This window comes from Microtus ochrogaster, linkage group LG5 (genome assembly GCF_000317375.1).
Source record: "Microtus ochrogaster isolate Prairie Vole_2 linkage group LG5, MicOch1.0, whole genome shotgun sequence".
Classification (NCBI taxonomy): Eukaryota; Metazoa; Chordata; class Mammalia; order Rodentia; family Cricetidae; genus Microtus; species Microtus ochrogaster.
In genome coordinates, this window is record NC_022031.1 from 51,498,662 (window position 1) to 51,513,447 (window position 14,786).

At 42.7% G+C, this 14,786-nt stretch overlaps 1 protein-coding gene across 4 annotated transcripts in view; it reads right to left on the minus strand.

Annotated features, from left to right (window-relative positions):
* The window catches only part of Lpar1 (lysophosphatidic acid receptor 1), a 115,560-nt gene that overhangs the window by 55,706 nt on the left and 45,068 nt on the right, over positions 1 to 14,786 (minus strand). For 2 of the 4 annotated variants that reach the window (XM_026786779.1, XM_026786780.1), the window contains one exon: positions 13,070 to 13,228. In XM_026786779.1, the coding sequence (XP_026642580.1) occupies positions 13,070 to 13,114 (45 nt within the window). In that variant the 5' untranslated portion in view covers positions 13,115 to 13,228. The other 2 variants (XM_005362225.2, XM_005362226.3) reach the window with 2 other exon arrangements.

Here is a 14,786-nt window from a genome sequence, read left to right on the forward strand (position 1 = left end):
ATATAGATATAGATATAGATATAGATATAGATATAGATATAGATATAGATATAGATATAGATATAGATATAGATATAGATATAGATATAGTCAGTGAGACTATTTCATGAAAGCCTTCTCATGAAGATTCTTCTCTACCAGGCTAAAAAAAGGGAAACATCATCACACTGGCAGATTCCCAGAGAATTTTAAGTTGTCGCTAAGAGGAGGAATGATAAAAGCTGTTACTAATACCAAAGATGTGCAGGATTAAATATAGCAAGTCCTTTAGATGCTTCTCTGAGCCAATTAAGAACTACAAAGCAAGGTTAATGGGTTACACCTGGAGCAGATTATCGTGGTCAATGAGGAAATTTTGAATGAATGAAGTTTATGCCCTGGCAACGCTGAAGCATGCATAGGCAGCCTGTATATGGTGGTTCTGTTGAATTCGTCCATATTGGGTTTCATGGTCTAAGTTGATGAGGATGACTGACCAGGTCTCTTCCTCAAGAGGGCACCAGATCTCATTACACATGGTTGTGAGCCACCATGTAGTTGTTGGGAATTGAACTCAGGACCTTAGGAAGAACAAGCAGTGCTCTTAACTGCTGAACCGTCTCTCCAACCCCCAAATGCTACTAAGAAGCAGAAATGGTTATGTCTGAGGCTGTGAGTTTGAACTAAAAACCACTAGTAGTGCCAGAAGTCTTAGCACTCCCCTTATTAGTAAAATAATGGATAAGGAAAAACATCAGTTCACACACAGTGTAGGTAATAAGAAGAGCAGCTTCAATAGAGAAAAACAACAGGGGAATAAGGATTTACCCAACCAGGAATGGTGGTACGGACCTGTAATTCCAGTACTGAGGAGGCCCAGGTGGAATACACAAGTCAAGGTTAGCACAGACAAGCATGAAAACCAGAGAGGCTGAAACACACACATGGTGGCTTGATAGGGTGGCGTGGCTTTATCCATCTGTTGTGGAACATTATTTTAAGATGTGTGACATGTATTTATGCTGTGGGATATTTGTTCAGTGATGTAAATATGTATTGCATTCTTTTATATTGTACTTATTTAACTCTGAAAAGCTGTGTTACTTTGCTTGCCTAAAGCACCTGATTGGTCTAATAAAGAGCTGAACAGTCAATAGCAAGGCAGAAGAAAGGATAGGCAGGGCTGGCAGGCAGAGAGGATAAATAGAAGAAGAAGTCTGGGGCGGGGGGGGGGAGATCAAGGAATGAGAAAAGAAGGAGAGGAAGACTCCAGGGGCCAGCCACCCAGCTACACAGAGAAACCATGGAGCAAGAAGTACAGGAAGGTTTACAGAGATAGGGAAAGATAAAAGCCCAGAGCAAACGACAGACAGGATAATTTAAGCTAAGAGAGCCAGAAACAAGCTAAGTTGAGGCCAAATAGCTATAAGTAATAGTGAGACTTTCTATTTGGGGGCTGTGGCAGGCCCCACAAAAGGGTCAAAGAGTACAAATAACAAACTATACCCATCAAGTATTCATTTATTTAAAAATAATAACCTATTTAATGCATAGGAACTCACATCAGGGTGTATAAGTCACTATCATATACAGAATGCCATTTGAGCCATTATATATATATATATATATTACATATTATATTATGATATAATACATATTTTTATTCTATTAAGTATTATTGTGCTGTATCTATTATATATTATATTTTATATGTTATTATATATACTATATAGTAATCTGAAAGAATTGGAAGAAAACAAAAAATGTATTTATAACTTGTGAATAGTGGGAAGATTTTTTCCCAATGAAACCAAAACATTGACCAAATTTAGCTAATAAAAAAAAAATGTAAGACTTCAGTGCTGAAAAAACAACAACAAAAAAAAAAACTTTTAATGAAAGGGGAGGAAAAATGCTTGTATGAAATTTGGCAATTTACATATACGATTCTCTTTAGAGCGAGGAGTAAAAATTTCTTACCAATCAAAAAGACAAATCTAAAAGATCCAACAGAAAAAAAAAAATCATGTGCAAAGCCATGGACAGACAATCCCCAGAAGAAAGTCAAACCAGCCAAGAGCCACATGAACATTCTCCTCAGAAGGAACCAGATAAGGCTGAGCAGCATCGACAGAAAGGGCCAGTTGTTTCCAACACAGCACAATTAACGTGTCTGAAAATGCCACTGCCGGCGAGGGCGGTCATACGATGCCAGAGAATGGAAACTCAGTACAACAGCTTTGAAAAACGGTCTCACAAAAATGACTCAAATTCACGTATTCAGACACTGGACTCTGGAGGGGGTGGGGAGGATCACAAACGTGCCTAAGGAGAGCCAATATCGTATAATTTAAAAATGAAGAAGCAACATAAATACTGAACCACCAGAGAAGGAATGAATTACAATATACGCAAGAAACTACTAAAAAGAAATGAAATAAAGCCAGTTCACACACACTAACCATGAAGGCAATTTGCACAGGTTAACATGTGGCATATCATTCTTGCATTTAGAAGTTATAGAAATTTATTATAATTATTCATGTTTTCTCACAGAACTGAATGTCCTCAAATACATGCAGAGAGAATAATAATTGTCAGCTTCTGATCTGGATGAAAAAATTAACAGCATTGGGAAAAGAGTAGAAAGGACTTCAATGACCTTGCTGGATGGTAAGTATTTATTTCCTTTATTTATTAAAACACAAAAGACTGAGAAATTGCATCAAAAGGTTAAGCTTTTACAAAGCAAAATAATGGATACATTCCTGCATGTTTCACCATCGTCAAACATATTTCATCACAAAAATGATTCAATCTAAGCCATTAAAAGAGGAGGTGGGGATGGGGACATCGTGGCTAAAGATGGAATGTGCTTGCCAGAGAAGCATGAGGACTAGGTTCAGACCACCAGCAACCATGTGCAGCTCCATGTGGACTACACCTGGAATTCCAGTGCTGGGGGCGGCAGACAGGAAGGGCCCTGGGGCTTGCTAATCAGCTACTCCGGCTGATTCGGGGCCTCCCAATGTAATAAGAGACCTCTCTCAAAAAAATAACATAGAACCTCTGACCTCCACCAGCACATGTGTGCATGAACAGAACAGAATGTAATTCCTTCACCTAAAACTGGAGAAGAAAAAGTTACCTTTTTAAGGAAAGGGGAGGGGATTGGGACTCACTATGCAATTCTGACTAGCCTGTAAATCCTTATTCAGACCAGGTTGGCCCCCTTAGTTCCAGAGAACGATCTACCTGCCTCTGCCTCCTGAGTCCTGGGATTTAAAGGCATGCACCACCATGCTCAACCTGAGCATCAGGTACTCATTTCTATGGCATCTGTTCTGCTGACACAAAAATCAAAACCCACAGGGACTGAGCCTTCATGGGCCACAGACAGTATCTGAAATGAAGTCTTAACTGAATAGATAGGCAAAACTACGTATTCAGTGTGCATTAAGAAACATATCCTACTTACAACTTATTCTGTTTCTGTTTTAAAACATAAGCAGCAAACACTTACTCTTTTTTTTTTTAACCCTCACCTACCACTTTCTCTTGTCATTTCCTTACGGGGAAAAACTGCTCCGGGAAACTGCTTTTGCTATGAGTAGACTAAGAATTAAGTCATACAATATTCAATAAAAAGCCACTTTCCCTATTTCACATATCAAGAGAAAATTTTAATTACTCTAAGAGAAAACTTGGACCAAAGGTACTTATAAGAATTCTGGGGCTGGTGAGCTAGCTCAGCAGACAGTGACATCTGTAGTCAAGCCTCACTACCAAAGTTCGGTCCCTAGGTCCTACCTTGTTGGCAAAACTACCTAGAGGATCGAGATGACAGACTCTATCAAGTTGTCCTCTGACCCCCAAGTATGTGCCATGGCATGTGTATGCATGAGTACACACAAGCATGCACACACGCAAGTACACACATACACACGCGCACCCACGGGGAGCACAAGATGAATAACTAAAGTGACATATTTTTAGTTGATTTTGAAACAAGGTTTCACTGTGTAACCCTAGCTGGCCTGAAACTCTGTATGTAGACATACTGAGGGGGCCTGGAACTCACAGAGATTTGCCTGCCTCTACCTCCTGAGTGTTGAGATTAAAGGCATATGCCACCACTGAGGTCAAATGTAATTAATTTAAAAAGAAAAGAAAAAAAAATCCAGTTTAGCCAGGTGGTAGTATGGCTTAAAACTGTTAAACCAGCACACAAGAGGATGGGGTAAAGCTGGGTGGTGGTGGCTCATGACTTTAATCTCAGCACTTGGGAGACAGCGGCAGGCAGATCTCTGTGAGTTCAGGGTCAGCCTGGTCTGCAAAGTGAGTTCTAGGACAGCCAAGATGGCTACACAAAGAAATCCTGCCTCAGAATGAAGAAAGAAAAAAAAAAGAGGAGTGGGTAGGTAAATTACCACAAGTGCAAGGCTATGTTGGGCTGTGGTGGGAAAGCCTGCCTGACAAAACAGTTGTTTTTAATTCTAATTATTCTAATTAAATACACACTGTCCAGTGTGCCTGCTGACTGTGGTCCTCGCATCGGTGGCACGTCCTCTCATCTCTGCTTGCCTTACCTTCTTCCTCACTGCCAGGGATGTGAATTCCCACACGCAGGCTCAGTGGTGCCTCAGGGCTCCAAGCTCCTCATGACAATGTGATGTTGCAGGCGAAGTCCCTCCATGTGGCCATGACTCACAGAGGTGGGATCACCTGACCACGTCATCTCTACACAACTGAACTCATCCCTCTAGCTTAGCCCTGAACTATGACCTGTGCCACTAAGCCATGGAACTGCAATTCTCCTGGTTGGCTTTATTGACTTACCAACCATAGTTAAGGTCATGCTAAGCAGAATTCTGGAGCAAAGTGCTTAGAGCTGGGGCTCATGCATGAATTCAGTGAACAGTCTCCTATCTGGGCCTGAACCTAGACTCCTAACCCCCTCCCCCCCTTTACTGACTGGTGCAGGCTGACCTGACGTTGGTGTGTGGAGATCATCCTCTGGACATCCCAACTGTGAGGTTACAGAGCCCTTGTTCACCCACAAGCATGCACCCGGTCCTTCTAGCTGCCGGGTCTTACGGCTCTACTGGAAGCTGAATGCATCACTGAAAGTTGCTCCATGGCCAACCCAGGCTTCAGAAACGAGGGGGCACCACAGTCCCAGTTCTCACTAAGGAATGCAAAAGAAACACACCTTTTCCTTCTCCACAGGCTTCAGCCTGCCTACAACTGCGAATTACCCCAGGGCCGTGCTTAAGTGACACTCTGCAACTATGGTATGGCAGGGTCATCACCCAGCAAATTCAGGCTCATTTCTTTAATGACAGGCTCACTACAGCACGATCCAGAGCTCAAAAGATGGAGCCCCTGGACCCTGTGATTATGGTAAAAATAGAACACTGTGACACTCCGCCATCTCTGCTGACTCTGCAACAGAAGTCCGAGTGTCAGGAGAACCGAGGCGTAAAAATGGCACGCACCGGGGTGGGTGCAAAAGAGAAAGCCACAGGCCCTATAGGGACAAAGAAGTAGCTTCACCAACCATTGCAGACTGAACCAATTACAAGGACATATTAGAAAGATAAACAAACAAACTCCATAGGTATCTTCTGTGGTTTGCCCTAGGCTCCCCACCACCCCCCATGTGATTTTTATCTTAGGAAAGAAACATTGAAAATGCGCTCTCAGAGTCCACAATAAGATACCCTCGCAAACTTGCTGAATTTATAAACACAGAAGGGGCATAAATGAATTTAAATAGCAATATAAGAAGAAATTTGACTTCTAATCGGAGCACAGATCAAGATGGAAGAAGTCAGAAATCTCAGTGTTTATCTGCATGTGCATTTATTCCTGGCAGCATGTGGGAGTTTTCCACAGAGTATTTATCTTACGTGCTTTCCTCTGATGGGTCTCCTGGCATAAGACAGATGCACATCACACACAAACCATTATGCAGCCACCGCTTGCTCCCTATAAGGAACTCTCACAGCCACCTTGGGGACATGGTGAGAGCTAGCATCTGCCTGGTAGCTATTAAAGACTCCACAAAGCACCCAGCCCCTGTCTTCCCATCTACACTTTCAAGTACGGCACACATTGTTTTAATTCTACAACATGAAAAACAAAGCTGAAAGAAAAACCTATAGTGAAAGGCCTCTTGGCGCTGTATATAACAGCTCAGACTTGCAAGGTCTATATGGATCTAAGCCTATGAACCCTTTCTCTTTCTCAGGTTCATGTATGTAAAGCCAGATCACACTATGACTTCATTGTGTGGCCCAGGGAACATCATACTGCAGTGAATGATTCATAGTAAAATAACATTTCATACAACTATTAATTATTCATACTTTTGCCTAATAAAAATCATGCCTGACTCCTTGGCAATCAAATTTTAACTATTGCCTTAACTTCCTTACATGGATCACTAAAGTGACCATTTCATTTCTGTTGTCTTGGTTGGTGAAAGTCTCGTTATAATTTCCAACTCCTTCAGAGAGGAAAGAGGAAAGGAAACTGTCTTTTTAAACGATGAGAGCTCGTGGGATGGATTAGTAACAGAAGAGCGAATGACTCTGTCTGCTGACCTTCCACGACAACACGATTGAGCACAATATGATGTCAGCAGCTGCTTTCAGTTCTTAGGTGTGATAATGGAATTGCGGTTATATAAACAAGTTATATCTGGCAGATGAATCGTGAGATATGCAGACAGCTAAGAGATGGAGCAAAGCTGTGGACTTAAAGTGTTTCATCTTCCCACATGTGAAGGCAATGGGCTGAACTTTGGTAACTGGTGACTCTAGATTGTAGCAGGGGCTTGGGATCATTCTTGAGAATGTTTGAAACCTCTTAATACGGGCTTCTAAAACAACAACAACAACAACAACAACAACACACACACACACACACACACACACACACGGCAGATGGAGGGAGGAAAAGAGGGAGAGAGGAAGAAGTGGAGAGAGAGAGTCTTCAAACTCAGAGTAACATATCCAGAGTTGGAATGCAGAACTCAGTTGCTTTCATCCAACTCAAAGTAAAAGCTTATAAGACATAGACTTTGAAAATACAAAGGCTTTAAAACAATTCAAAACATCAGAGGAAAACTAAAAGGCACTGGAAACCATCACAAACATATATCTTTAATGAAAACAAAATCACTTAAGGGGTTCAAACTCTCTCTGGGTCACTAGCGTGAACACAAATGCCGTCTTACACTCGAGAGGCAGAAGGGAACAGCATCCACAACACTGAAGGCAAAGGTCCCTTCCTTAATGGAATCCCAGGGATGGCAGCCAAGCACCTTGTAAGATCTCAGACACCCCTATCACCAAATGACATACTCTGGTATTGAGCTACTGACCCTTCCATTAACATTGAAATCCAAATTACTGTTCAACTCCCCGGAACCTCATCAACCACAATGAAATAAATGTTTAGCTGAGTTCTAGAAACAGAACACGGCAACTACCCCACCCCCTCAGCATCCACAGGACAGGAGGAACACATCACCAATCTCAGTGATCCCTGTCTACAAAACGCATCCTCAGGTTTCCGTGGATATGGAAGCTTCTTACCAACTCCGGACTAGGGTAGCTATAAATCAGTGGAGGCGACTTCCTGTGGCTGTCTGTCCCAATTATCCTGGGACTCACCTTAGTGACATCAGGGCTGGGTGCTGCAGGCCCAGCACAAGAAAACAAGCCTGCATCTTGGAGACCAGGCAGTAGCCAAGCAGAGAACACAAACTTGTCTCACTGCAAAGCACAAGGCCGATGCCTCGCTGACTAAACAGCAAAGACATCGGGAGTGACAATGAGCGCTTTCTTCCCTATTGTTATTTGAAACAATCGCCGGCTATTTGTCCATATTAATTAGTTTATGTCTGGTGTTAGGCAGCCTTCGCTGGAGAAATGTTCTTTGTTCCCAGATGAATAGAAAAGCAAACAAAAAAACCCACATTCTTTTCTTGTTCTTCCACTTCTTGCCTTTGTCTTGGAAAGGGATTCTCAGGCCTTCCCACTTGAATGTGAGTTTATCCTCACACTGGATGATCAGTTCCCTTTGCAGGAGCAGTTCGTGGGCTGGATAATGTCAGGATAAGGTGATGGCTCTGTCAGAGCTGCTCGTTATGTGCCACCTAAAGAGAGGCTGCCTTCATATATTTCAAGCCTTGTCTGCACCAGGACACAACAGCTAATAGGGGAGCGGCCATCAGTACGGGCTGAGATGCACAGGCAAGCCTGTCTTGATGGAGATCCTGGCTGCAAAGCCCGGAGGAAGAATCAGCCTATAATCAGGAGGCTCATCATGACCTAGAGCCAGATTCCTAGAGCCAGGGGTCCAAAGGTCTGTATCTCTCCTGAAAAATAAACCACCTTGCTCTGTGATCAAATCATCCCAGCTTGCAGCAGCTAACTCCTCACAAATGTCTTAGTTCCCAAATACAAAAGACCATTGCTATGACCAGTACGGCCAGCATGGGCTGAAAATGGGACTTGCCTACTGTGGTTGGCATTGCTATAGAATTTGTCAAGAACATTGTCAAGACAGGGTTCAAGCAAAGGTCTAAGACTCCAAGCACTCTACCACCACAGGCTTCATTAAGAGTTTGTTCATTTCCTTAATATGCCTTTCAAAATCCTGTAAGCCCTCTAATACTAAGACTTTGCCAATTTCTGCAGTTTAAATACTATACCATGGCTGATTTCAAACAGCTCACCAAATGCTGGGTTTGGTTTGGTTTTTAAAAAAGACTTATTTTACCTTTGTGTGTGTGTGTGTGTGTGTGTGTGTGTGTGTGTGTGTGTGTTTATGTACAAACATGAGTACAGGTGCCCTCGGAGGCCAAAAGAGAACACCGGGTCCTCTGAAGTCAGAGTCACAGACCTATGAACCCCTAGTATGGGTGCAGTGCTAGGAATCAAACTCGGGTCCTCTAAGAGAACAATACACACCCTTAGAACAATACACAGAATTCTTCAAAGTCCAACAGTCAGATCTGTGGTCCAGTGGAGGAGCCTCTGGGGACAGCCCCGTGCCCCACCTCACTGTGCTCACTCTGAACTAATCCCAAGGCTGTGGCTCTCCTCACCATAGCCTACCAGGCATTTGCACACGCTCTTTCTTCTCCCCTGTCAAAAGAGCTCATAGCCACGCACGGGCTCCTTGTCTGGGGTCTTTCTGCAAGAAGCCAAAGTGCTAATTCCAAGAAGAGCCATACTTCTGGGCCACTGTAATTGTGACCCAGCATTTTAACTTGTGGTTTCCTTATCTGCCCATCTTCTACCGCATTTCTCAACTCGAGGAAGGCAACAACCTTATTTATCTCATTGACTCTTGCACGCAGAGGCCTGTCCAGTGGCGGAGCAGTAACAACAATGCATGCCAATGTGCATGGACAATATGCACCAGCCATTGTTCTGAGTCGAATGCATAACTGCACATGACATTTTCCGAACAATGCCAGAAGGCTGGCTTCTTTACTGCTCTGTTTCTTCTGCAAACTGGGCATGGAGGCAGTGAGAAGGTAAACCACACACCCTCAGGCTCTCGAGGATCTGAGCTCAAGCAGTGTGGCTACAGGGCCCGTGTGCATGCTTCCAAAAAGCGGTGTTTCATGCCATTTTTGTTTATTTTTTAATAATGATCCTCAAGGAGAAAACTTTAATTAAATTTAAATTCTCCCTAATGAAGGAAGTCACACGCTACAAAATACGGTTCTTTAGGGTAGGCTTAAGCTTTGGAGGTATTTATCATCTCCCCAGATCCAATTTGGGCCCTCTGGGGGGCAACAGAATTCTATTGAAAAATGTATGTTCTGGCTTTCCCCTCTGCAGTTCTGTTTATGAGCCATATGTTAGTCCTTAAAAACACATGGTCTTGTTTTATAGTTTTAATGATCTCTTCCCGTGAGGATTATTCTACGTCTTTCTTTCTTTTCCTTTTATAAGGTGTCTGATGACAACATAGGCATGCTGAAATGCCTGTTTTAACTGCTATGTGCCCTTTAAATCATACCCATACACCTAACTTCATTAATAACCACAACTGACTATCAGGAACTTTGAAGTTCGGGGTGCGATTATCTTTTTACACTCTTCCCTTGGTCTTATGTGTTTAGACAGCAGAATGACTACAAAGGTACCTGACTTCAACAAATACTGCCTCATCAGTATTTATTAATACTGACTAATACTGATATTAATACCCACCCACTTAAGTAGCTATGCCAATTCAACCCCCCCGCCCCGGAAAGTTTTCAAGAGTATCTTTTTCCCTCAGTGTTTATATTAAATAGGATCCCCTTCTACTTTGGAGAGTACTGGACATTTTGATGGAATGAGTCACTTGAAAGCATTTATATTACGCACCAAACCATAGTAGTTTACGTAACAGGGAGCACGGTGGGTAAGCCAGTGTTATTGGAAAAGCTGACACATGACAGTGAGAGATGCTGAAATGTCTGGTCAAGAAAGCCCATGCTAGGACCTAACTCACTTCCCAAAAAAAGACCAAGAATTGTCACTCTCAGAAACAGCTGCCTTGGGCTTTGAAATGGTAACCTAAAGTAAAACAAACTAAATCTCTTGATCCATTCTCTAAGTCCCTATGGTGCCAAAGATCCACAGGGGTTAAAAGAAGCAAGACGCCCAAGTAGTCAAATGTTGAAACCTTGATGGACTAGCTAGAAAAAGAGAAATGGCGTGATGGAGATGACACCAAGCATTGAACATCCCCCAAAACACTCTTGAAAAAGTCAAAGAACAACAAGGACTTATTCATGGTGGAAAACCCCCAGTTAATCAGTAGCAGTAGTTCTCAACCTTCTTGTGGTAGAGTATCTGTTATACTATGAAGAGTGTCTTTGCCAAGGAGCTTCTGATTGGTTTAATAAAGAGCTGCATGGCCAATAACTAGGCAGGAAGAAGTAGGCGGACTTCCAGGGACAGAGAGAACTCTGGGAAGAAAGGTGGAGACACCAACAAGACACAGAGGGAGTTGGACATACAAAAAACAAAAGATAAAAAGCCACATGGTAAAATGTCGATTAAAAGAAGCAGGTTAATTTAAGTTATAAGAGCTAGTGGGCCAAGCCTAAGCTAAGACTGAGCTTTCACAATTAAAAATAAGTCTCTGGGTTGCTATTTGGAGGTTGGCAATCCAAAGATATTCCTCCAAGAAAGATTTGTTCACCTTCCTAATGCTGTGACCCCTTAATATACTTTCTTATGTTGTGATAACCCCCCAACCATAAAATTATTTTCATTGCTACTTTACAACTGTAATTGTGCTACTGTTACAAATCATAATGTAAATATCTATGCTTTCTGATAGTCTTAGTAGATCCCTGTGAAAAAGTCATTTAACTCCCCTTAAGGGTCACGACCCACAGGTTGAGATCGGCTGAGCACAAGGCAAAAAACAATGAACCATCCTTCTTTCTCAACTCCCTCTAAAAAAAAAAAAAAAAAAAAAAAAAAAACAGATGTCCTTATTTTAAATATGTACAAAATATAATAGGCTTCTAAATGAGACAGAAAACAAATGGCTAAAACAATGTCCTATGCCATCAAGACTGGGTGATGGGGGAAGAAAGACAAAAGACTTCCGGCTTCCTCATATAAAGAAGCTAGATTTAAAAACTATGTCCACGTGGTGGTTTGAGTTAAAATGTCCCCCATAGGCTCATGCATTTGAACACTTGGTCCCAATCTAGTAGCACTATTTGGGAGATTCAGGAGGTATGTATTTGTAGGAGGAAGTATGTATGTCCCTGGAAGTGGGCCTAATGCGTTAAATCCTCAAGCCACTTCCAGATCATTCTCTGCTTCTGCTTATGTTACAAGCTGTGAGCTCTGGGCTTGCTCCTCCAGAGATGATGCCTGCTATGTTTCCATGACAATGATGGATTCTTACACCTTTGGAACCAGAAGCCCAAATAAACACTCTCTTCTCTTAGTTGCCTTGTTCATGGTGCTTTAGAACAGCAGCAAAAAGTAACAAATACAGTCCATATGCATGGCACGGAAACAGAGGGGGGTGTGGATGGAGTGGGGGAGATCAGAAAGAGGGAGGACAGAGGCAGGACAAAAGAGGCATCAGGGAAAATGGGCAGAATACAATGATACATGAAAATGTTACAATGGAACCCAGTATTTTGTGTACTAAATATAAGCATTTAAAATGCCTCTTGCTCAAAGGTACCCATTTTTTTTTCTTAAACCTTTGCCTAAAATTGAGCATCATAAATGAGAAGCCACACAGGATAAAGAAGAGTCACAAGAAAGGGAGAGAAGATGAGAAACTATACACTTTTGAGTGCTTTGCATACCAGCTACTGTTTTCTCCACTGGAATGCTGTGTGAAGGATAATAACACAGGTGGAGTTTGAAGCTGGGGAGGGACAAGGAGGCGTCGGTCCAAGGAACAGGGAGATGAGTCCAAGTCTCTTTCCCTCCCATTGCACTATGCTGCCTGCTGAGACTAATACACTAGCACACTCAAAGCAGCAGGTAACACCATAATCTAAACAAAGAAGACATCCTGGAAGAATTTCTGCTCCCCATGTACAGCCAAAGCACTTACTGAGACGACTGCTCAGAAGTTTCTAGAACTCCATTTTGTTTTCAAGTTTCCCAGAATGGGCCAAGGCAAAATAATAATTACAGGAAAAGGCCAATGAAGAAGTCTTGGAGGGCTTAGATCAAACTGAGAAATATCACTTGTACCACCCTCCCCCCCAAAAGAAGGCAGAAATAAGAGAAGCAGAATTCACTTCTTCTGGCGTGTCTTGTTTCAGAGCTTGATGGCAGGAGCGCCAATTGGGCATTCTCATCCTGAGTGTGGTAAACTTGTCCCCTGTGAACAGAGGTCAGTTCTAGCTGCTTCCTGAACTACACAGCATCTCTCTCTCCAAAGCACCCCGTCAAAGTACCCAGCAAGTGACAATGAGAGGTGTGCTTGATTCATTAAAGTATGCTTCCTTAAAACTCAGTTTGACTATTACACAAAACCATCGTTAACAACAACAACAAAACATCTCCCAGGTCAAATCACTTACCTGGGGCTGTGAAATTACAGGGACGGAAGTAGAGGCAGCCGCCATGACAGTGCCGTAGTTTGGGGCAATGAGGAGGCCCCAGCACTGCAGAGCCAGGCACAGGAAACAATGCTTGCGTTGACTGATCAGATCTCGGTCATGCTAGGAGGAATTGTAAGCCTGCAAAAACATAAGGAAGCCCAGAATGAGGAGGAGAGGACATGGGCTAGGAAAGGTGAGGTAAAAGTCACTCCCCTAAAAAAAAAAAAAAAAACCAAATAACAGCTGAATGAACACAGGGGCCTGCTGAGGTAGATCTACCAATGAAAGGCATGCCTCCCGTGCCATCTACCAACGAAAGGCATGACTGCTATGCCATCTGCTCACACTAGATGTCCTGGAGAGACAGCATCAAGTTGGGGACACATGAAGACTGTTCCAAGAGGAGAAGCTACCTTGTCATTAAATAATGCTTTCTTAAAATTTACTTTTGAGATCTGATAATCTATATACAAAGGGTAAGAGAAGGTCTGCCAAGCAGTTAGGGAAGACTAATGTTCATCCTTAGCTCTCCCTACCCTTTTGTGGAAACAAAACCAAAAACAACCCTGAGACTTGGAGAATGGAGTCTAGAGACTTGTACACTTTTGTTAAGACATAAGAAAGGGATGAGATTCCATATTTACATTTCTTCAGAGAGCATGGTGAACACTTTAAAAATTTAAGATCAAGTACCCCACTATCATATGAGTAAGTGATGGGAGGGATCAGGAACTCAGGGAGGTGGGGGTTCCACAAATCAGACTTCCTTGCCTACAGGTAAGAGAGAGGGAGTTCCTTAAATCCTTTGACTTTCTCAAGGAGAGGGTGCTAAACAACCACAAAGTAAAACCCACACTTTTCTCATTTGTATGTTCACTAAGGAAACTCAAAAAATGCTGAAGTTCCAGCAGTAAGCTAGGACCTTGGTTCTGTCCAAAGACTGGCCAGAGGTAGTACCCCACACCTTTAATCCCGGTACTCAAGAAGCAGAGGCAAGCAGATATTTGTGAGTTCAAGGCCATCTTGGTCTACAAAATGAGTTCCAGACCACCTAAAGTTACACAGTGAGGCCTTGCCTTAAAAAATATGGGCTGTGGGGGGGGGGTATTTTCCATGATCATGTCATATGAGCATTGCAATTTAGTCCATAAAGGGAAAATTTTCACCTGAAGAAGTTATGAGCATCCCTTTCTTCTGAGTAAACCTTGCACTTCCAGCAGCTTCCGTCTCACCTAGGAATCCCTCAAAAGAGATTGATCAAGGATGGCATATGATGGTTCGCACCTCTAATCTCAACACTCGGGGCAGAAGAAGGGGATCAAGAGTTCTAAGCTAGCCTAGGCTACATAGTAAGGCCTTGGTGTTGAAAAATGAAGGATAGAAGAGAAGAGAGATGAGAGATGGGGAAAGGAAGAGGGAGGATGGGCGAAGGGGAGAAGGGCACTGGAGAAGGGAGAAAAGGAAAAACTGATAGAAAGGGAAGGGTGGGAGAGGAGAGAGGCAAAGGGGAGAAGAGAGGACAGATTTATTCATTGAGCACCTAAAGGAAACAAGCACATAGGTCTGAGCCATCCCCTGCTGCAAACATATTTTCTAACTTCAACAGGATACAAGGAGATGCCTGACTATTGTTCAGCTCTTGGAGAATGACAGCTTCCTTAATAATAAAAGTCACAAACCAAGGGTCAAACAATCT